The sequence below is a fragment of the Oncorhynchus masou genome, chromosome 31 (genome assembly GCF_036934945.1).
Source record: "Oncorhynchus masou masou isolate Uvic2021 chromosome 31, UVic_Omas_1.1, whole genome shotgun sequence".
NCBI lineage: Eukaryota > Metazoa > Chordata > Actinopteri > Salmoniformes > Salmonidae > Oncorhynchus > Oncorhynchus masou.
Genome location: NC_088242.1, coordinates 52334836 through 52357763, shown reverse-complemented (window position 1 = coordinate 52357763; position 22928 = coordinate 52334836). Strand labels below are relative to the sequence as shown.

Here is a 22928-nt window from a genome sequence, read left to right as displayed (position 1 = left end):
GGGAGAGATGATAGGATAAAAAGAACAAAGATTGCAATGTTGCATTACCATCTGGGCAGGGGCTGACTGGGTAGGTGTGGAGGAGAGATGGAGAGAAAATAAAAAAAGTAGTGATCAGAGACCTGGATGGGGGTTGCAGTGATATTAGTAGGCGGACAGGATCTAGTAAAGATGAGTTCAAACGCATTACCTGAGTTGTGAGCGGGAGGGGCCTGGGAAATGGTGAGATCGAAAGATGAAGAGGGGGAATTTTTTTAATCAAAAGCAGACGTCGGGAGGTTGAAGTTGCCCAGTACGATAAGTTGTGAGCCATCGTCAGGAAATTAGCTTATCAAAGTGTCAAACACACTGAGGATCTCTCCAAGTGCACCTGGTGGATGGTAAATGACAACAATGTTAAAGGGATACTTTGGGATTTTGACAATGAGGCCCTTTATCTACTTCCACAGAGTGAGATGAAGTTGTGGATATTTTTTACCCATAGACTTCCAGTAATTCCACTAACGCTAGTTAGCATTGGCTCGCGAATCTAACTCTGACTGAACACATAGACATAAAATGGTACTCACGAGTTCATCTTACTCTGGGGAAGCAGACAAAGAGGGCCTCTTAAATAAAATCCAAACGTATCCTTTAAGCTTCAGTGGACAAGTGACAGTAAATGCATGGAATGCAAATGTGGAGATGGACAGGTGAGCAAGGGGAAAAAGAGAAAATCTACACTTAGTAGAAATGAGTAACCCTGTGCCACCACCACGACAACTAGATGCTCACAGACTATGAGAAAATGTGTTGTCCGATGAAGAGCGAACAACTGGAGTAGCAATGTTCTCTGGGGTAATCCATGTCTCCATCAGGACTGAACTCTGCCTTGTTGATTGCAGATTTGCAGTTCCAAACGCTGCTGGAGACCAGGAATTCCACATGGGTTGTGTGCACAGTGTACACTAAATTAGAAGGGTTGCAGCCACAGGGTGGGGAGAGTCTGTAACATGTACAGGGAGAGGAGCAAAGAGGTATAGAAAACATGCACATAGTTGACAAAGCTACAAAAGAGTGCAATGAAAATAACTAGTTAAGATACTAAAGTGAGAGAGTGGTGTGAAGCCTTCCTCGTATTCCTTCCTCATAAGGAAGTGTGTGTGACACACACACACACATTTATCCAACCAGGAAAGCAGCCTGCCACACACGCTCAGCTGCCCGGGGGCATCCTCTCTGACAAACTCTCTCACATCAAATCAAATTTTATTAGTCACATGCGCCGAATACAACATGTGTAGACCTTACTGCGAAATGCTTTTGAGCCCCTAACCAACAAAGCAGTTTAAAGAATGTGTGTTTTTGTGTGTGGGTGAGACGGAGCATATGCAGCCAAATGCATGTCCGTGTTTTTTTTCTTCTCCTTCTCATTAAATAAATCCTTTATGAATATTTGTGAGTGACCGAGGCAAAGACGAATAGAACATCACACACCTGTGCATTCTGCCGTCGGCGGGCCGGTTGCGTATCAATGTTCCCTAATCTTACGGAATTACTTTTGCACCAACGTGGTATTGGATCATCTCTCTCCTTCTCTCAGCTGCTTGGGTGTCGGATCTCTTTTTATCTTAGATGGCACTCTGTCTGTACAGAGATCAGATACCATCACACACACACACACAAGCACACACACCTGCGCATGCACGCGCTCACACACAAGCTTGCACGCACTCATTAAACGCACGCACAGTGGAGACATCGGAGCAATGGATTAAGGAGGGGATATACTGCACTACAATAGAATTGCTCTCATCATCTTTCTTTTTGAAAAGCATCAGCACACAGGTTGCACTTGTTTTTTAAAAATAGTTTATGTAGAACCTCCATTCTTGTTATGGCTGAGTGTTTATAACCATTGTCGCTGGCTGCTGAGCCTTTTTGTAAAATAGTACAATGATTCTCCGCAAACAGAGATTTATACGTAATTTTCTGTTTCTGTCCAGGTACGACCTCGACTCGAAGAGCGACAACCTGTCTAAACATGTGAGTTGCCTTTTCCATCTCGTGCGTAACCACTCTCACTGTTTAGTAATGATCTCATGGGACACATACGGATATTCTCTAGAAATCCTTCCAGTCCCAAACCACTACAGACATGAAGCCAGTTAACTTCTCCAGCAGTGTAGCCTCAACTCCAGCTCCTCAGCCTCAGCCCCAGCTCAGAAATTCCATCATTTAGTGTTTTGTTGATGGTGGTGCAAAACGCTGTCTCAGGCGCCGCTCCAGAATCTCCCATAAGTGTTCAGTTGAGATCTGGTGACTGAGACGTGCGCGCGTACACACACTTTCAACCCCTATGCTCCTTTGAGACCCCACTTTCAATCGCACTGAAATCTGTTCTTCTAGCCAAAGTAACCAAAATAATGGGCAACTGGGCATTTTTACACATGACCCTTAGCATTGATTGTTTGTTAAGTATCTCAGGAACCCCACCTCTGTGATACTTTTGTATCCCTAATTTACTCAAGTGTTTATTTTATTTTGACAGTTATCTGTATACTGTATATGATTCAACAAAATAATAATATAAGTTAAAGGCATACTTCTCTCCGAAGGGACTCAGAACCTTTTTTCTATGTGTATGTGGTCTATGTGGGAATCAGACCTACAACCGTGGCATTGGTAGCGCCAACCTTACCAATTGCTGTATTTCCATTGTTTGAGCCATTGTGTCATTTACATTTTGTTATGCAACCTTTAAGAACAAATTATTACAATGACAGCCTACCCCGGCCAAACCTGGATAACGCCGGGCCAATTGTGTGGTGCCCTATGGGGACTCTCAATCACGGCCGGATGTGATACAGCCTGGATTTGAATCAGGGACTGTAGTGACGCCTCTTGCACTGAGATGCAGTGCCTTAGACCGCTGCGCCACCTGGGAGACCAAATGGTTAAGGCACTGTATTTCATATCTCCCGGCTAGCTGAAGGGGTCCATCAGCCAATTCTTGGGCTACAATACCTATTTGGCCTGGACCATATTACTGCCGACACGGAGCCCCGCCGATCCATCACGACTGGTCTGCAGACATAACCGTCCGAGAGGGGTTTCAACAGGCTCCTCCGTCGTGACGTCCCCTGAAGGCCCATCCGCTAGCCTGCTAGCCCCGGCCCGCTAGCTGTCTGAATCGCCGTGTCTCCAGCTTGTCTAGCTACTTACTAGACCCTATGGTCACTCGGCTACGCATGCCTTTCCCAAATGTAAATATGCCCTGTCCATTGCTGTTTTGGTTAGTGATTATTGTATTATTTCACTGTAGAGCCTCCAGCCCTGCTCAATATGCCTTAGCTAGCCCTTCTGTTCCAACCCCCACACATGCGGTGACCTCACCTGGCTTAAATTACACCTCTAGAGACAAATCCTCTCTCATCGTCACTCAATGCTTAGGTTTACCTCCACTGTACTCACATCCTACCATACCCTTGTCTGTACATGGTTAACCTAGGCCCTGCAGCACTTAGCTCCACTCCCATTCCCAGGCTCTCTCATTTGTTGACTTATGTAACCGTAAAAGCCTTGGTTTCATGCATGTTAACATTAGAAGCCTCCTCCCTAAGATTGTTTTATTCACTGCTTTAGCACACTCCTCCAACCCGGATGTCCTAGCTGTCTCTGAATTCTGGCTTAGGAAGGCCACCAAAATTCCTGAAATTTCCATTCCTAACTATAACATTTTCCGACAAGATAGAACTGCCGAAGGGGGTGGAGTTGCAATCTACTGCAGAGATATCCTGTCATACTATCCAGGTCTGTGCCCAAACAATTTGAGCTTCTATTTTAAAAAAAACACCTTTTCAGAAACAAGTCTCTCACCGTTGCCACTTGTTATAGACCCCCTTCAGCCCCCAGCTGTGCCCTGGTCCCCATATGTGAATTGATTGTCCCCCATCTATCTTCGGAGTTCGTACTGTTAGGTGACCTAAACTGGGACATGCTTAACACCCCGGTCGTCCTACAATCTAAACTAGATGCCCTCAATCTCACACAAATTATCAAGGAACCTACCAGGAACAACCCTACATCTGTAACCATTAGGTACAACCCTAAATCTGTAACCCTATTAGATATCATCTTGACCAACTTGCCCTCTAAATACACCTCTGTTGTCTTCAACCAGGATCTCAGCGATCATTGACCCCTTTGCCTGCGTGCGTAATGGGTCCGCTGTCAAATGACCACCCCTCATCACTGTCAAACGCTCCCTAAAACACTTCAGTAGAGGATGCATGGTTTCTCTTTTAAAGTGCTTTCTTCTCCATCTTAAATAAGCATGCCTCATTCAAAAAATTTAGAACTTAACCCTAACCCTTGGTTCACCCCAGACTTGACTATCCTTAACCAGCACAATAACATCCTGTGGCGTTCTGCATTAGCATCGAATAGCCCCCGCGATATGCAACTTTTCAGGGAAGTCAGGAACCAATATACACAGTCAGTTAGGAAAGCTAAGGCTAGGTTTTTCAAACAGAAATTTGCATCCTGTAGCACTAATTCCAAAAAGTTTTAGGACACTGTAAAGTCCATGGAGAATAAGAGCACCTCCTCCCAAAGGATAGGAAACATTGTCACCACCGATAAATCTACGATAATCAATAATTTCAATATTTTCTTTGGTTGGCCATGCTTTCCACTTGGCTACCCCTACCCCGGCCAACACCTCAGCACCCCCTGCAGCAGCTTTCCCTAGCCCCCCACCCACTTCTCCTTCACCCAAATCCAGACAGCTGATGTTCTGAAAGAACTGAGCTGCAAAATCTGGATCCCTACAAATCAGCTGGGCTAAACAATCTGGACCCTCTCTTTCAAAAATTATTCGCCGAAATTGTTTCAATCCTTATTACTAGCCTATTCAGCCTCTCTTTCGTAACATCTGAGATCCCCAAAGAAAGTAAAGCTGCCGTGTGCATCCCCCTCTTCAAAGGTGAGACACTCTAGACCCAAACTGTTATAGACCCATATCCATCCTGTCCTGCCTTTCTAAAATCTTCGAAAACCAAGTTAACAAACAGATTACCAACCATTTTGAATCCCACCGTACCTTCTCCACTATGCAATCTGGTTTCCGAGCTGGTCATGGGTGAACCTCAGCAAAACTCAAGGTTCTAAACAATATCATAACTGCCATTGATAAAAGACAGTACTGTGCAGCCGTCTTCATCAACCTGGCCAAGGCTTTCGACTCTGTCAATCACCACATTTTTATCGGCAGACTCCACAGCATGGCTTCTCAAAGGACTGGTTCACCATCTACTTCTCAGATAGAGTTCAGTGTGTCAAATCGGAGTGCCTGTTGTCCGGAACCTCTGGCAGTCTCTATGGGTGTGCCACAGGGTTCAATTCTCGGGCCGACTCTTTTCTCTGTGTATGTCAGTGCTGCTGGTGTTTCTCTGATCCACCTCTACGCAGACGACACCATTCTGTATACATCCAGCCCTTCTTTGGACACTGTGCTAACAAACCTCCAAACGAGCTTCAATGCCATACAACACTCCTTCCGTGGCCTCCAACTGCTTTTAAACGCATGTAAAACCAAGTGCCTGCTCTTCAACCGATTGCTGCCCGCACCCTCCCGCCCGACTAGCATCACTATTCTGGACGGTTCTGACTGAATATGTGGACAACTACAAATACCTAGGTGTCTAGTTAGACTGTGAACTCTCCTTCCACTCACATTAAGCATCTCCAATCCAAAATGAAATCTAGAATCGGCTTCCTATTTAACAACAAAGCCTCCTTCACTCATGCTGCCAAAAAAATACCCTGTAAAACTAACTATCCTACCGATCCTCGACTTCGGCGATGTCATTTACAAAATAGCCTTCAACACTCTACTCAGCAAATTGGATGTACTCTATCACAGTGCCATCCATTTTGTCACCAAAGCCCCATATACTACCCACCACTGCGACCTGTATGCTCTCATTGGCTGGCCCTCACTACATATTCGTCGTCAAATCCACTGGTTCCAGGTCATCTACAAGTCTATGCTAGGTAAAGTCCCACCTTATCTCAGCTCACTGGTCACCATAGCAAAACCCACCCGTAACACGTGCTCCAGCAGGTATATTTCACAGGTCATCCACAAAGCCAACACTCCCTTTGGCCGCCTTTCCTTCCAGTTCTCTGCTGCCAATGACTGGAACGACTTTCAAAAATCCCTGAAGCTGCCTCCCGGGTGGCGCAGTGGTTAAAGGGCGCTGTACTGCAGCGCCAGCTGTGCCACCAGAGACTCTGGGTTTGCGCCCAGGCTCTGTCGTAACCAGCCGCGACCGTGAGGTCCGTGGGGCGATGCACAATTGGCCTAGCGTCGTCCGGGTTAGGAAGGGTTTGGCCGGTAGGGATATCCTTGTCTCATCGCGCACCAGCGACTCCTGTGGTGGGCCGGGCGCAGTGCACGCTAACCAAGGTTGCCAGGTGCACGGTGTTTCCTCCGACACATTGGTGCGGCTGGCTTCCGGGTTGGATGCGTGCTGTGTTAAGAAGCAGTGCGGCTTGGTTGGGTTGTGTATCAGAGGACGCATGACTTTCAACCTTTGTCTCTCCCGAGCCCGTACAGGAGTTGTAGCGATGAGACAAGATAGTAGCTACTAACAATTGGATACCACGAAATTGGGGAGAAAAAGGGGTAAAAATTTAAATTGATTTTTTTTTTTAATTAAAAACTCACTGAAGCTGGAGTCCTAAATCTCCCTCTCTAACATTAAGCATCAGCTGTTAGAGCAGCTTACCGATCACTGTACCTTTCCACAGATGATCTGTAAATAGCACACCCAACTACCTCATCCCCTTATTGTTACTTATCCTCTTGCTCTTTTGCACCCTAGTATCTCTACTTGCACATCATTATCTGCACATCTATCACTCCAGTGTTAATGCTAAATTGTAATTATTTCTCCTCCATGGCCTATTTATTGCCTTGCCTCCCTACTCTTCTACCTTTGCACACACTGTACATAGATTTTTCTATTGTGTTATTGACTCTACATTTGTTTATGTGTAACTCTGTGTTGTTTTGTCGCACTGCTTTGCTTTATCTTGGCCAGGTGAGAACTTGTTCCCAACTGGCCTACCTGGTTAAATAAAGGTGAAATAAGAAAATAACATACTGAACAAAAATCTGAATGCAATATGCAACAATTTAAAAGATTTTACTGCGTTACAGTTCATAGAAGGAAATTAGTCAATTTAAATGCATAAATTAAGCCCTAATCTATGGATTTCACATAACTAGGCAGGAGCGCAGCCATGGGTGGGCCCGGGAGGGCATAGACCTACCCAATGAGGATCCAGGCCCAGCCAATCAGAAGGAGTTTTTCACCACAAAAGGGCATTATTACAGACCAAAATACTCAGAAATACCTCAGTTCATCAGCTCTCCGGGTGGCTGGGCTCAGACGGTCCTGAAGCCAGATGTGGAGGTCCTAGGCTGACATGGTTGCACGTGGTCTGCGGTTGTGAGGCCGGTTGGACATACTGCCAAATTTACTAAAAACGACTTTGGAGGTGGCTTATGGTAAATAAATTAACATTAAAATCTCTGGCAACAGCTCTGGTGGACATTCCTGCAGTCATCATGCCAATTGCATGCTCCCTCAAAACTTGAGACATCTGTGGCATTGTGTTGTGACAAAACTGCACATTTTAGAGTGGCCTTTTATTGTCCCCAGCAGAAGGTACACCTGTGTAATGATCATGCTTTTTAATCAGCTTCTTGATATGCCACACCTGACAGGTGGATGGATTATGTTGGCAAGGGTTGTTACTGTTAAAGAGAATATGTTCTCAGTCACTTACCTGGTCAAATAAGGGTTAAATAAAAATGTCAATTGCTTGTGTTTCTTGGCCCAAGCAAGTATCTTCTTATTGGTGTCCTTTAGTAGTGGTTTCTTTCCTTTCCTGTGGCGGTCCTCATGAGAGCCAGTTTCCTCATAGCGCCTGATGTTTTTTTTGCGACTACTCTTGAAGACACTTTCAAAGTTCTTTGTTTTCCGCATTGACTGACCTTTATGTCTTAAAGTGAACTGTCGTTTCTCTTTGCTTATTTGAGCTGTTTTTGCTATAATATGGACTTGGTCTTTTACCAAATATTCTGTATACCACCCATACCTTGTCACAACACAACTGATTGGCTCAAACGCATTACAAAGAAAATAATTTCCACAAATGAATTTAACAAGGCACACCTGTTGAATTGAAATCCATTCCAGGTGACTACCTCATGAAGCTGGTTGAGAGAATGCCAAGAGTGTGCAAAGTTGTCATCAAGGAAAAAGGTGGCTACTTTACTACATGATTCCATGTGTTATTTCATAGTTTTGATGTCTTCCCTTTTATTCTACAATGTAGAAAATAGTACAAAATTAAGAAAACACTTGAATAAGTAGGTGTGTCTAAACCTTTCACTGGTACTGTATATTCTCGTTACCTCTCATTCACAGGTGTCCATTTCAATGAACTTGGGCGTACCTGGAACTACTACCACTCTTGTAGTCAGAGTCAGAGAATGCATTTGGTATCATGGCTGCAAGGATTAGGATTCTTGGTCGTCCAATTTGAGTGTAGCCCTGAAAAGGCTAAGGGCAGTCTCCAAATTCCAGGGCGACATTTTTTGCAAGTTAAACAAGTTGAAGGATCCCCCCCGGACGTGTGCCATGGCAGGAAGACGTGGTTAGGAGAGGACAACTCAACCCAAGGCCAAGCAGTCATGCAGAAAAGGCCTTTGTTTGAACTGCTCACACACCCCTTGATGGACACACAGACCCAGTTCTTTGTGTGCACTGTGAACCAAAGTACTTTGGCCTAAAATTTAGAGTTTTAATCTTGTTAATAAAATGAAACCTGATTCTATGATGTCTCAGTGAGCAGTAATTTAGATTCAATGCATGTTCAAATAGAATGCATTGAAACACCTTGTATTGAGATGAAGAAATGCCAACAGAGCTTTTTCAGCACACAAAAATAAACCTTTATTCTTGCTTATGGGCTCTGAAAGTAAACCACAATACAAAAGTGTCCGCGACCAGACAAGTAAACAAGTGTCTATGGAATAAAATTGAAGTCTGTGTAGTTACAAATATTTCTGATCAGTGTTACAGTGTCTGCTATGAACAGACGTATGAACAACAAAAGTGTCTATGGAATAAGATGAAAGTCTGGTGTCTGGCTCCAGAGATGTCAGAACAACAACAGAACAAGTGAATTTCACTGTGTTCCCAGTTGTTCGGTTCCATGTCCTCTTCTTGAAGTCATACACAAACTCATGCAGCTGGTGATCTAATTCCTGCCAGAGTTTTGGCGAGAGTTCTCCCATGAAATCAGCTATAGGTGCCAGGGCCCTGTGGATAGGATGAGAAGAGGGGTGGGGAAATTAGGAGTGCCTTGAGAGCAGTGTGCATGGTGAGGTGAGGAGGAAAAATCACAACAGAAGAGAGGAAAGGGGATCGGAGGGAAAGAGGAGTCTGAAAATATTTGTATTTACCTCTGGGATAAGTCTTCAATCATTTGCAATGTCTTTGCGAGTGATGTGTTAAGTGCTGAGTCTGCAGGTCCTTTCTCCCTTCTCACACCAATGCTACTTCTGCTGCTGTTCTGTGGCACTGGTGAGGAGCAAGCCAGTAGAGTAGATCTTGGAGGTGAGCCCAGGATAGAGCTTCCCAGGTCCTGCATGGAGATCGTTTCTAATTCTGCACTGCAGCTCAGTGCGTGAGATGGGCTGGGGCCGATGACCAGTCAATACTGAGGGCAGATGTAGTGCGTGGGCCAGTGAATAGGCAGTGCTGGGGCGCAGAGAACGAAACCAGGTGCTGTCTCCATTCACTGGTGTTTGTGCCTTAAAATAAAAAAGTTTAGTACACATATCCAAACCATCCAAAACGATCAATGAACATAATATCAAATATCATTAACCGAGATTACAATAGACTATATAATGTTGCAAACATCCTGGCCTAGCTTCTTATTATCTCTGTTCAAACGTTTGCACATTTTTGACTAGCTGGACCTTGCTACCAAACTTTGACTTTGGTGTTACCAATGTGGGAAGCTTATGATTTTCTTTCTCTGACAAAATTATTTTTGATCAAAAGTTGTAAAGATCTTTAGTTTAGTTGGTTGGGTTGCTTTCACTGCACGACTATGCTGCTAGGCTAGCTAGCAACTAGCCAGCCATGTAGCTAGCACCAGAAGGCTAGCTATTGTTAGCAAAACATAGCTACTCTTTTCAACTACAATAGAAAATACAATATACCTCATCCTTTGGTGAAGACGGCATGTTGCTTTCAGTCTTCCCATGTTCCACGTGCCAAAAAAAGCCAGCAGTAACATTCCTGAAGTAGCCTTTCCACCGGCATCTCCACTGCTGCCCTTGTTTCCTTTCTCTGCCTTGAAAAACTTGTTGTGAAACCTACCCCACTTTTTAGAACAAGTGGTTTGTTCGGATCCCAGTGTCTCCTCAATCTCCCTATATGAATTTGCATTTACATGTTGGACTTTATATAAGGCACGGCTAGAATTGTAGTTGCGAAGGTATTTCTGTACCTACTCGATCAACTGATGCTCAAAGTTGTCGTTCGAAATGGTTGAATCCACGCCGAGAGTCGGGCTGAACCTACAAGAATAAGAAACTTGCGTCACCCCTAGAGTTGACTAATCACGGACGAAGGGGCACAGACCTTCCAAACTTTGGCTGGCCTTGAGAAAAATGTTTGATTGCCAGCACAGCGGACAAAGCCCTAGCTGAACACCAAAATGAACAAAATGTCATCATAATATATGCATAAACTGTTCCGAACTGTTTCGGTTGGGAAGCAGGCGCCCACCTATAGCCTAGCTGAGACTAGGCCTATTCTCCGGTTCTGATGTGTACAAACCTGTCCCTCTTTGCCTCTACTGGAAAGCTCACCACCACCTTTAGCCCGTCCCGCATATTAGTGACAGCACAATCCCCCGGGTGTTCTAAAATATACACTGAAGGAGGGATGGCTGTTTTCCACACTCTCTCTTTCCGAAGAAGAGCAATGGGCCCAAGTTGCACGGTGGGACAAAGGGAGAGGAGTGATAATCACCGACAGGCAGAATAGATCCTGGGAGCAGCTTTCTGCCCGCTGGACCAAACACAGCTCATCTGTCAAGTGAATTTATTATACGCAGAGCCAGGCTGGGCCCAGTAGCATAGTACAAGGCCTCACTCTTTTGAGTCTTCGACACACTGAGTTTAATTTCATTGCTCCAGCCCAAAGGGCCTGTGCGAACAACACCAAGCATACAAAACTAAACAATACTACCCTCTCTACTTGTGTGAGCCACCACACTATATTTGGCAGACAGACAGAGAGAGAGAAAGACTCAAGACCGTCTGTTTGTGTCAAATGGTAAAAGCTACATAGCTTTCACACCTTCCATGGCTCAGTTGGTTAAGGCATGACGGGGCGCCTACGGTAGAAGACCAGGTTGTGGGTTTGATTCTCACCTGGGAACAATGCGTTAAGTGTATGTGCTATATGTGTTAACTCTGTGTTACCTGTAAGTCAGTGAGAACGAAAGCATCTATAAAATTAGGCTTTGTTCATCACGTATCAATGTTATTCTTCATCCCCATATGCTCATAGGATTTTATAGAGAAGCTTTACAAAAAAAATATTTAGTCGAAACGTAAATATCCTAGGACATTATCTTGGGCTGTGTGGCATGGTGGGGGGCTAAGCCAGGGGGTTGGGAGGTAGAAGATTGGAAATCATAGCTAGAATCAGGGTCACTTTTTTCCAGTTGAACCTCCTTGATCTGCTCGCATAGCGTTTGTGCTCATTACGTTCTGAAAATCTTACGAAAAAATGTATATCAAATGTGTTTATTTCTCATCTATCTTTTGGGCCATTTCTCTCACACACTCTCACTCGCTCTTTCTCGTGTGTGTGTGTGTGTGTAGGACTTCCTGGGCCAGGCATTCTGTACCCTGGGGGAGGTGGTGGGCTCCATGGGAAGCTGCGTGGAAAAACCTCTCATGTAAGTAATGTACTGTACCGTTCTGTCACAAAAACACACACACACACCCTATTGTTGCTATTTTTGGCCTATTTTGTCCTCATTATAAAAAGCCAGGCCCAAGAGGCCACATAATTTACATGGTTTAAAGGGTTCTATTTTATTTGAAATTTTGCGTTGTTGGTATTCTATTGATGTACAGTATATTCAACATTGGGGCCAATATCGTTGCAATTCCAGTCAATTAAGGAAATAGATTGCTCATTATAACATGATTCCTAATACACTACCCCACTTTGAGAACTTTTTGTTGTTGGCAAGGTTACCACAAATTAATGTTGAGCATTAAAAGAACCCTGTTCGTGCCTATTTAATGAAACTCAGTTGATGTACAATGCATTCGGAAAGTATTCAGACCCCTTGACTTTTTCCACATTTTGTTACATTAAAGCCTTATTCTAAATTAGATTTTTTTAAATGTTCTTCATCAATCTACACACAATACCCCATAATGAGAAATCAAAAACAGGTTTTTAGAAATGTATTAGAAATTTAAAACTGGAATATCACATTTACATAAGTGTTCAGACCCTTTACTCGGTACTTTGTTGAAGCACCTTTGGCAGCGATTACAGCCTCGTGTCTTCTTGGGTATGACGCTACAAGCTTTGCACACCTTTATTTGGGAAGTTTCTTCCATTCTTCTCTGCAGATCCTCTTAATCTCTGTCAGATTGGATGGGGAGCATTACTGCACAGCTATTTTCAGGTCTCTCCATAGATGTTCGATCGGGTTCAAGTCTGGGCAACTCAAGGACATTCAGAGACTTCTCCCTAAGCCACTCCTGCTTTATCTTGGCTGTGTGCTTATAGTCATTGTGCTGTTGGCTCTCTCTGTACTTTGCTCCGTTCATCTTTGCCTCGAAACTGACTAACCTCCCAATCTACCATAAAGGCCTGATTGGTGGAGTGCTGCAGACATGGTTGTCCTTCTGGACGGTTCTCCCATCTCCACAGTGGAACTCAAGAGCTCTGTCAGAGAGACCATCGGGTTCTTGGTCCCTGACCAAGGCCATTCTACCTCGATTGCTCAGTTTTTTGCCAGGCGGCCAGCTCTCTGAAGAGTCTTGGTGGTTCCAAACTTCTTCCATTTAAGAATGATGGAGGCCACTGTGGTCTTGGGGACCTTCAATGCTGCAGAGAGTTTTTGGTACCCTTCCCCAGATCTGTGCCTCGACACAATCCTGTCTCTGAGCTCTACGGACAAATCCTTCGACCTCATGGCTTGGTCTGACATGCACTGTCAACTGTGGGACCTTATATAGACAGGTGTGTGCATTTCCAAATCATGTCCAATCAATTGAATTTACCACAGGTGGACTCCAATCAAGTTGTAGAAACATCTCAAGGATGATCAATGGAAACAGGATACAACTGAGCTCAATTTCGAGTCTCATAGAAAAAGTTCTGAGTACTTATGTAAATAAGGCATTTCAGTTTTTCTATTTTAATATATTTGCAAACATTTTAAAAAGCCTGTTTTCACTTTATCATTATGGGCTATTGTGTGTACATTGCTGAGGAAAAACATGTATTTAATACATTTTAGAAGAAGGCTGTAACGTAACAAAATGTGGTCTGAATACTTTTGAAATACAAATAGAACGTAAGAATCCACTTAGATAATGACAGTTCTCTTTCTCATCCAGAAATGATTTTATACACTGTATGGGATGCCAACAGTGTTGTTGTTGCCAGCTGCTGTTTTTTACACAATGGGATAAGAAGGGGCTTCACTTGCATAATGTTCCAGCATGTTTAAAAAATAACAAAGATGATTACACATTCTCAAGTGAATTATTATCAAGTTAAAAATACACATGCGTTAATTTGGGAGCCATGTCGCTATGTTAATCTGTGTCATTTTGAGGCATGATTTATCAAGGAGCCAGGAGTCTTATTGGAGATTCCTCAAATTGACTAGAGTTGAAATTGAACTGGAACTACAAATGGAACAATAGCATCTAACCACAGCACTTTTACATTGAAGAGAACTTAAATGTTGATTAATATGCACTGTCACTGTCAACTAAATGTGATGAATAGTTTCCAACTGGGAAGTCTTACACAAATTGGAAGTGCAAATTTGTACATTTATTTTTTAATAAAAGCATATGCCCGCTCTGGAAAAAAAAGCTACTATGGCCTGTGCTGTGCTCTACAAATATACATGCTTTATCTTCAGTGATGTATTCCAGTATAATGTAAAATACTGTACAATATGGCCTGGTATTTTGAAACAGATTTGTTAGTGTTAGGAGCCCCTCTGTCACCTCCACTAATGGTTCCTCAGGGGGGTTTAAGTGCAAAGAGAAAAATAACTGCGTCCCAGATGGCACCCTATTCCCTTTAGAGTGCACTCCTTTTGACCTGGGCCGGTAGGGGTCTAGTGCACTACATAATGAATAGGGTGCTATTTGAATGTCCATTTATTTTCTTCCCGAGGCACTGAGAGCAGGGTGTGTTCTTCATGTGTGAACCGTAAGGGGTGGCCCTCACTCCACTGTGTGTGTGTGTGTGTGTGTTTGTGTTTGCCTGAGATTATTGTTTGTGTGTGTGCGTGCGTGCCTGCCTGCCTGCGGGTGTCTGACTGAGTGTGTGACTGTTTGTGTGTGTCTGTGTGTATGCACGTGTGTGCATGTGACAAATGTATATACAAAATGAATCAATGGGTTGTCGCAGCTGAATGGGTCTGCAGAAGAATGACACAAGATGATGATATTAGAATGTGCCGCTGTTGTTGAGTTATATAATCATCTCAGGCTACACTTGTGTGTGTGTGTGTGTGTGTGCGTGCGTGCGTGCGTGAGTGAGTGCGTGCAGCCGGTCCTCTGTATCTTAAAGTGGCACCTCTATTTACATAGAGACGGCCAAGTCAGAAGCGTGGCACTTGTGTTCAGTGGAGTGGAGGAAGATTTTACAAATAAAGAGCAGAGCAAAGGAGGAGCATATGTCCAGAAGTAAACAATGCTGGCTGGAGACAGATGCTCTTAGGAGGCACACCACAAACAGGCATTGAGATAATAATTTTATAATTTATCCTGATGATAATAATGACTGCCATGAACTTGTCACGCAGCATTTATTATACTATTACACATGACCAGTATACCCCTTTTTACATTGTACTGTGCTGGTCCAGATATTTTCTTTTCACTTAAAAATGGGAAGTTGAGCCAAAAAAGTATAGATTGTCCCTGTTCTAGACTATAGGTGAGAATGTACAGTTATGACTAACTGTTCCCTGGAGGTGGGAAACAAGGTACAACACAACTATGGGGAGTTTTTCACTACTGAAGAACATTTGAACCAATCCTGACAAGGCCAATGTGCCTCACCGGAAGCCACAAGTGATAATCCCGAGGCACAGATAAGTTTGTTCCATTCAGTAACGCCCGCTGTTCATCGAGCCCAGAACTGGGCAGTGCGGGGCCGAACAGGTGATGTATCTTATTTCCCTCCTACAGGGAACATTTTTTATTATTTTTTTAAACCTTTTTATTTAACCAGGCAAGTCAGTTAACTTCTTGCGTCGAGCAATCCCGGATCCGGGATCCTATTTATAGCCTCAAGCTCATTAGCATAACTCAACGTTAACTATTCATGAAAATCGCAAATTAAATGAAATAAATATATTTGCTGTCAAGCTTAGACTTTTGTTAACAACACTGTCATCTCAGATTTTCAAAATATGCTTTTCAACAATAGCTAAACAAGCATTTGTGTAAGAGTATTGATAGCTAAGCATAGCTATAAGCCTAGAATTCAGCCAGCAACATTTTCACAAAAACAAGAAAATCATTAAAATAAAATCATTTACCTTTGAAGAACTTCAGATGTTTTCAATGAGGAGACTCTCAGTTAGATAGCAAATGTTCAGTTTTTCAAAAAAAATATTATTTGTGTAGAACAAACCGCTCTGTTTTGTTCACGTTTGGCTATGAAAAAAACCTGTATCCAGTTATAGCCTCAAGCTCATTAGCATAACGCAACGTTAACTATTTATGAAAATCGCAAATTAAATGAAATGAATGTGCTAGCTCTCAAGCTTAGCCTTTTCTTAACAACACTGTCATCTCAAAATATGCTTTTGAACCATAGCAAAACAAGCATTTGTGTAAGAGTATTGATAGCTAGTGTAGCATTTAGCGGGCAACATTTGCACAAAAACCAGAAAAGGATTCAAATAAAATCATTTACCTTTGAAGAACTTCAGATGTTTTCAATGAGGAGACTCTCAGTTACATAGCAAATGTTCAGTTTTTCCTGAAAGATTCTTTGTGTAGGAGAAATCGCTCCGTTTTGTACATCACGTTTGGGTACCAAAAAACCCCGAAAATTCAGTCATCAAAACGGCGAACTGTTTTCCAAATTAACTCCATAATATCGACTGAAACACGGCCAACGCTGTTTAGAATCAATCCTCAATGTGTTTTTCACATATCTCTTCATTGATATATCGTTCGTGGTAGTCTACTTTCTCCGGTGAATCGCTTGGAAAAATACGTGCAGTTGAAGATGACGCACCAATTTCGACGGAGGACACCGGGCAGACACCTGGCAAATGTAGTCTCTTATGGTCAATCTTCCAATGATATGCCTACAAATACGTCACAATGCTGCAGACACATTGGGGAAACGATAGATCGGGCAGGCTCATTCCTTGCGCATTCACAGCCATATAAGGAGACAATGAAAAACAGCGCCTCAAAAATCCTGCTCATTTCCTGGTTGAAGTTTCATCTTGGTTTCGCCTGTAGCATCAGTTCTGGGGCACTCACAGACAATATCTTTGCAGTTTTGGAAACGTCAGAGTGTCCTCTTTCCAAAGCTGTCAATTATATGCATAGTCGAGCATCTTTTTGTGACAAAATATTGCGCTTACAACGGGCACGTTTTTTTATCCAATAATGAAATAGCACCCCCATAGATGTAACAGGTTAAGAACAAATTCTTATTTTCAATGACGGCCTTGGTTAATTAACTGCCTGTTCAGGGGCAGAACGACAGATTTGTACCTTGTCAGCTCGGGGATTTGAACTTGCAACCTTCCGGTTACTAGTCCAACGCTCTAACCACTAGGCTACCCTGCCGCCCCAACATTAGTTAAAGCCATAACTATACATTCCATGTCAGTCGGTCGACTCCGTACATAACAGCTATAGGGATATGAAATCACACCCCATGCCAGCCCTAGCTTACACCAAATGAAATGGCCCACGGCAGACCACCCAGAGTTCCAACCTGACAGGAAAGCCTGTTGGACCCAGGTATTGTGCAATCTGTGCGCTGCCTAATGACTCTCTCCCGTCCCAGATGTAAGCACACTGTGGGCTACACTGGGGCCAGTGACATGGTGCAGCTGCAGAACTTACATATGCTAAACAAGAGAGCTACACGATCAATTCCAAAATGGGAGGCAGGAATCACCAATGGCAGTACACTAGCTAGCTCGCCTTGACGAGTCAGCGACCCTGTGGGTAGCACACTATGCAGCTCTGTTTAGCTAGCCTAATCCCGTCCACATAAGACCTGATCATCGACCATCTTTGGGACGAGAGGTAAACGTGTTTGATCGAGGCAGGTACAGGCGGCCTGGCATGCCCACCAACCCAGCCGTTCTCTCCCTTCAAGTCGCCTCCCTTAGCCGGTGATAGATCGCAAAGCAACCGGCTTTCGCGTGCCTCAAATCATCCTTGGGTCACGTAAGTCATACCCAGCCCGAGGTACGGGCACCCGTGAAAGCAAGCCATAAGAATTCCACACGTTTCCCAAAGGAACTTGCGCGCACCATGGACTTGGGGAACAGTGACAGCTGCGTGCAAGCCAGTGTTACTGTCACCGTCCCGCACAAAAGCTGACCCAAGCAGGGGGCAGATGGAGCATGCACCGCGTCGAGACAGACGACAAAACGTGAGTATCTTTTTTATCTATTTAGACAAGGTCTTGAAGACGAGCGAGCACGGCTTGTTAGCTTTCGTTGTTTTGGTTAATTTAATCGGCCAATTAGTAAACACGGAGAAGATTAACTAACAGATTCAGCAGGAAAATCACGAAACCAGTTACTAAGCTTTTAAAACGCAATGTCCAGAAGGATGAGCACGTCCTCCTTAAGTCAAATCAAATCAAATGTATTTATATAGCCCTTCGTACATCAGCTGATATTTCAAAGTGCTGTACAGAAACCCAGCCCAAAACCCCAAACAGCAAGCAATGCAGGTGTAGAAGCAAGTGTCAGTGGTAAGTTGAAGTAAACCCTTGTATTTCGCGTTCCCCATGTTCATTATTTTTAAAGAACACGTGACATTGTTCTGCTCAGCTCGAGGTGAAGCGCAGAAGAATGGAAGGAATGAATTCGTACCTTGGGTTTATCACCTGTGGAAGGCCGGACTTCCGGTTAGGCACGGTGTTCATTGGCCTTCTCAGGCGTGATTCTAACGTTCTTCAGTAGAGGGCGTTAGTGTATGAACTCCCCATAGCTGTGTTGTACCGATTTGACTGACTGAAAGGGAACCATAACAACTGTGTAGATCATTTAATGGAAGGACTCGTATGAACTGCAGAGTTAGTTCAATGCCATTCGTGTTCTTTATCCAGTCTTCACTTTCCTATACCCTCTCTCTCTTTTACCCCCCCCCCCCCACCTCCCCTCCAGTGCCAAGGTTTTGTGCTCACTGCTCACCCAGTCAGTCCATTTCAGTGAGTGCTTCTCTCGCTGGGCCTCCGAGAGCCCCGGTTGCATTTCAAAGACTCACTTCAATTTGCCATCTATTTTCCTCCATGCATGTTATTGCATAATTCCAGCAACATTATATAGCTCTATTTAGCCAAATGAAAAACAATGTTGCTCTCTCTCTCTCTCCAGTCTAAATCAAGCCTTGGGGTTCTGGCATTCATGTGTCTATTTTTACTTGGTCAATTTCTTTCTGTCGTCATTCTGCACAAAACGCTAGGCCTCATCTTTGTCAAGGAAGGTATTGACGATGCTCGACGGAAGAGTCGTCATTGTAAATAAGAATGTGTTCTTAATTGACTTACCTGTATAAATAAAGGTGTCCTAAAATAAAATACAAAAATGGACGGAGAGCCATGAACAACGCACAAATGTACAGTAAACGCTGCCAGAAGTGATGATTCTAGTGATTCTATTCTCACCTCTTTTGTGGTTTAACAGTGGGATTCCAGGGAAGAAGTGTGGTACCATCAAAGTGAGAGCAGAGGAGCTGAGCAATTGCAGGGTGAGTGGTTTTTGTGTGTAAAAAAAACTGCAACTATTGTAAGTGTTCCCCTTTTTTAATGAACAGTCATCATGAAAATGGAACAGCTTTAGCATTTTCAACAGTGCCTTTTCAGTCATACATATACCACATACTCTACATGGGAGCACAACAATGACTTGTTGCCTTTTTTCCTACAAATAATCCACCAAATACTAAGGGACTCGGTCAATCAAAACAGGTCATGAAATGTAAAATAATTAGATGGGGGGGAAGCAAACAGAGAAAAATGACTATTTTCCCAGGCTGTGGTTTTCATTGTCTGTCTGTTCCATCTATCGGTAACCTCTCTAGGAGTCAGTGATGCTGCAATTCTGTGGGAACAAGTTGGACAAGAAAGACTTCTTTGGGAAATCGGATCCTTTTCTGGTCTTCTACCGCAGTAACGAAGACGGATCGTAAGTCATCACAACAAGTGTTGATTTATTATTACATACAAAATCGAATGAAAACTTGATTCACTCACAACCACTAATCATGTTTGTTTGCATACTGTATACTGTACTATGTGATGGGTGGCAGGTAGCCTATTGGTTAAGAGCATTGGGCCACTAACCGAAAGGTCACTGGTTCAAATCCCCGAGCTGGCAAAATGGAAAAATCTGCCATTGAGCAACAGCAACTGACTGCTCCCTGGGTGCCGATGACGTGGTCATCGATTTAAGGCAGCCCCCCACAACTCTGTGTCAGAGGGGTTGAGTTAAATGCAGAAGACACATTTCAGTTGAAAGCATTCAAACAGGCAAAGCGTAAATACAGCACTGAGATTGAATCCTACTACACCAGCTCTGACCCTCGTCGGATGTGGCAGGGCTTGCAAACTATTATGGACTACAAAATGAAACCCAGCCGCAAGCTGCCCAGTGACACAAGCCAACCAGACAAGCTAAATGACTTCTATGAGCCCTTCAAGGCAAGCAACACTGAAACATGCATGAGAGCAGCAGCTGTTCTGGTGTGATCACGCTCGCCGTAGCCGATCTGAGTAAGACCATTAACCTTTTTGGGATAGGGGGCAGCATTTTCACTTTTGGATGAATAGCGTGCCCAGAGTGAACTGCCTCCTACTCTGTCCCAGATGCTAATATATGCATATTATTGTTAGTATTGGATAGAAAACACTCTGAAGTTTCTAAAACTGTTTGAATGATGTCTGTGAGTATAACAGAACTCATATGGCATTCAAAGACCTGAGAAAAAAATCCAACCAGGAAGTGGGAAATCTGAGGTTTGTAGTTTTTCAATTCAGCCCCCATTGAAGATACAGGGTGATATTAGTTATGTTTCACTTCCCAAGGCTTCCACTAGATGTCAACAGTATTTAGAACCTGTTTTGAGATGCGCTCTCCACTGGCTTCCAGTCGAAGCTCGCATCCACTACAAGACCATGGTGCTTGCCTACATAGAGCACGAGGAGCTTCCCCTCCCTACCTTCAGGCTTTGCTCAAACCCTACAACCCGAGCACTCCGTTCTGCCACCTCAGGTCTCTTGGACCTCCCACCCCTAAGGGAGGGCAGCTCCCGCTCAGCCCAGTCCAAGCTCTTCTCTGTCCTGGCACCCCAATAATGGAACCAGCTTCCCTCTGAATCTTGGACAGCAGAGTCCCTGCCCATCTTCCTGAAAACATCTGAAACCCCTACGTCTTCAAACATTGTCTTCAATAATCCTCCTCCTCCAACCCCCCTCCCCGAACCAACATTTGCACAGACAGTATAGGTGCTAAGGGATGAGTGGATGTGAAAGAAAGGATGAGAGGAGAAATTAATAAAATGAAAGGCAAGGGAAATAAAGGGTGAGCCTGAGTTAAACATACATTGTACGGGACGGCTTTGCCCAGCAGATGTTTTTATGCGAGCTGACTCCCATATCTTGCACTCAACACATTTGGCTTTTGTGCAGCTGGATATTTACTGAAGCAGTTTAAATGGCTAGCTCCGGGGCACAACAGCAGCATGATCTCCCTGACCACATGGCCACACTGTATCCTGTATAAGAACATGAAGCTGCTGCTGCTGCTGCTGCTGTTGTTTTGACTTCTATACAGCAAAAAAATAAAAAATAATAAGTAGGAGTTAAAACAACATGTTGTCTTGAAAGGGTCCTGACAGCCGTTGTGTGTTTCTAGATTTACTATCTGCCATAAGACAGAGGTGGTGAAGAACACTCTGGACCCAGTGTGGCAGGCCTTCAAGATCCCTGTCAAGGCCCTGTGCAACGGAGACTATGACAGGTAACTCATTCCTTAGACGCAGGTAACTGACAGATGCATAGATTCAACGCTTTGAAATAAAAAAGGAGAATGGCAGAGAGAGTCCCTTTGAAGTGACTTCCTCCTTCTACGCTACACCCCCCTTCAAGCTAATGAGTAGTCATTCTGACTGTAACATTCTAACAGTGTAATTCATACATTTCCTATATGCTATCGCATTTTGTTTTCATGTGGTTGTGTTTGAAGGCCTTGGGTAACATTTTCAAATAACATTACCGTTTTCATTCATTTACAGTATGTTACTGTAGGCTATATGTAAAAAAGTTATATTTGTAGAGTGCCTTTGTTGCAACTATGAAACATAAAGCATATGTTTTGGAACACGGTAACAGCTTCTTTTTATGACAACAAAATAAAAATACCCCAACCACCAAGATGCATGGTCAAGACGCACAGTCAAATTAGGAAAGCATCAATAGCCTTAACATCATTATAAGGACCAAGAGGCCTTGATAAATTGTGAAACTCTATAATGGACATTAAAACCAGATAATGGGATAATTTGAAATATATTGGGACACCGTATAATCATGAAGCAATATGCGCCTACACATGCAGACCGTACTTGCTACAGAGGTCCAATGAGGGAAACACTTAGCTAGCTAGCATTGATTTGCAGATCATTTTTGGAGGGAGCATCTGTTGACGTAACATGATGAGTGATGAACATTTACTTCTCCAGTCCCCTCCTCCGCTAAAGCTGTCAAATCCTCCCATGTTTCTAGTTTGAATTTGTTTTTCATATTGGCGGGATGGCTAGCAACAAACTAGCTAGCTTCTAGCCTAGTGTTTGATATGCGATCGATCCCGTAATTAAAACCTGTTGGTACTAGGGGGCAGTATTTTCATTTTTGGGGAAAAAAACACGAACGTTTCCAAAACTGTAAAGATATTGTCCGTGAGTATAACAGAACTGATGTTGCAAGCGAAAGCCTGAGAAAAATCCAATCCGGAAGTGTCCCAGGTTTTCAAAGTGCTGCGTTCCAATGAGTCCCTATTCAGCTGTGAATGTGCCATCAACGAGCTTATGCTTTCTACGTATTCCCCAAGGTGTCTACAGCATTGTGACATAGTTTTACGCATTTCTGTTGAAGAATAGCCGTAGGCGGCCACATTGCGTAAGTGGTCACATGGTGGCTCAGAGAGAGATTCTCGCGTAAAATACAGAGGTAGCCATTACTCCAATCGGTCCTACTGAAAAACGAATTGTCCCGACGGATATATTATCGAATAGATATTAGAAAAACACCTTGAGGATTGATTATAAACAACGTTTGCCATGTTTCTGTCGATATTAT

General features: G+C 43.6%; 1 protein-coding gene across 1 annotated transcript in view; it reads left to right on the top strand.

Moving 5' to 3' along the window:
• The window catches only part of LOC135524108 (copine-8-like), a 72244-nt gene that overhangs the window by 32552 nt on the left and 16764 nt on the right, over window positions 1–22928 (top strand). The window contains exons 5-10 of the mRNA XM_064951313.1: window positions 1986–2025; window positions 4931–4933; window positions 11969–12045; window positions 19258–19321; window positions 19655–19758; window positions 21487–21591. Of these exons, the coding sequence (XP_064807385.1) occupies window positions 1986–2025; window positions 4931–4933; window positions 11969–12045; window positions 19258–19321; window positions 19655–19758; window positions 21487–21591 (393 nt within the window). The remainder of the gene's footprint in view (window positions 1–1985; window positions 2026–4930; window positions 4934–11968; window positions 12046–19257; window positions 19322–19654; window positions 19759–21486; window positions 21592–22928) is intronic.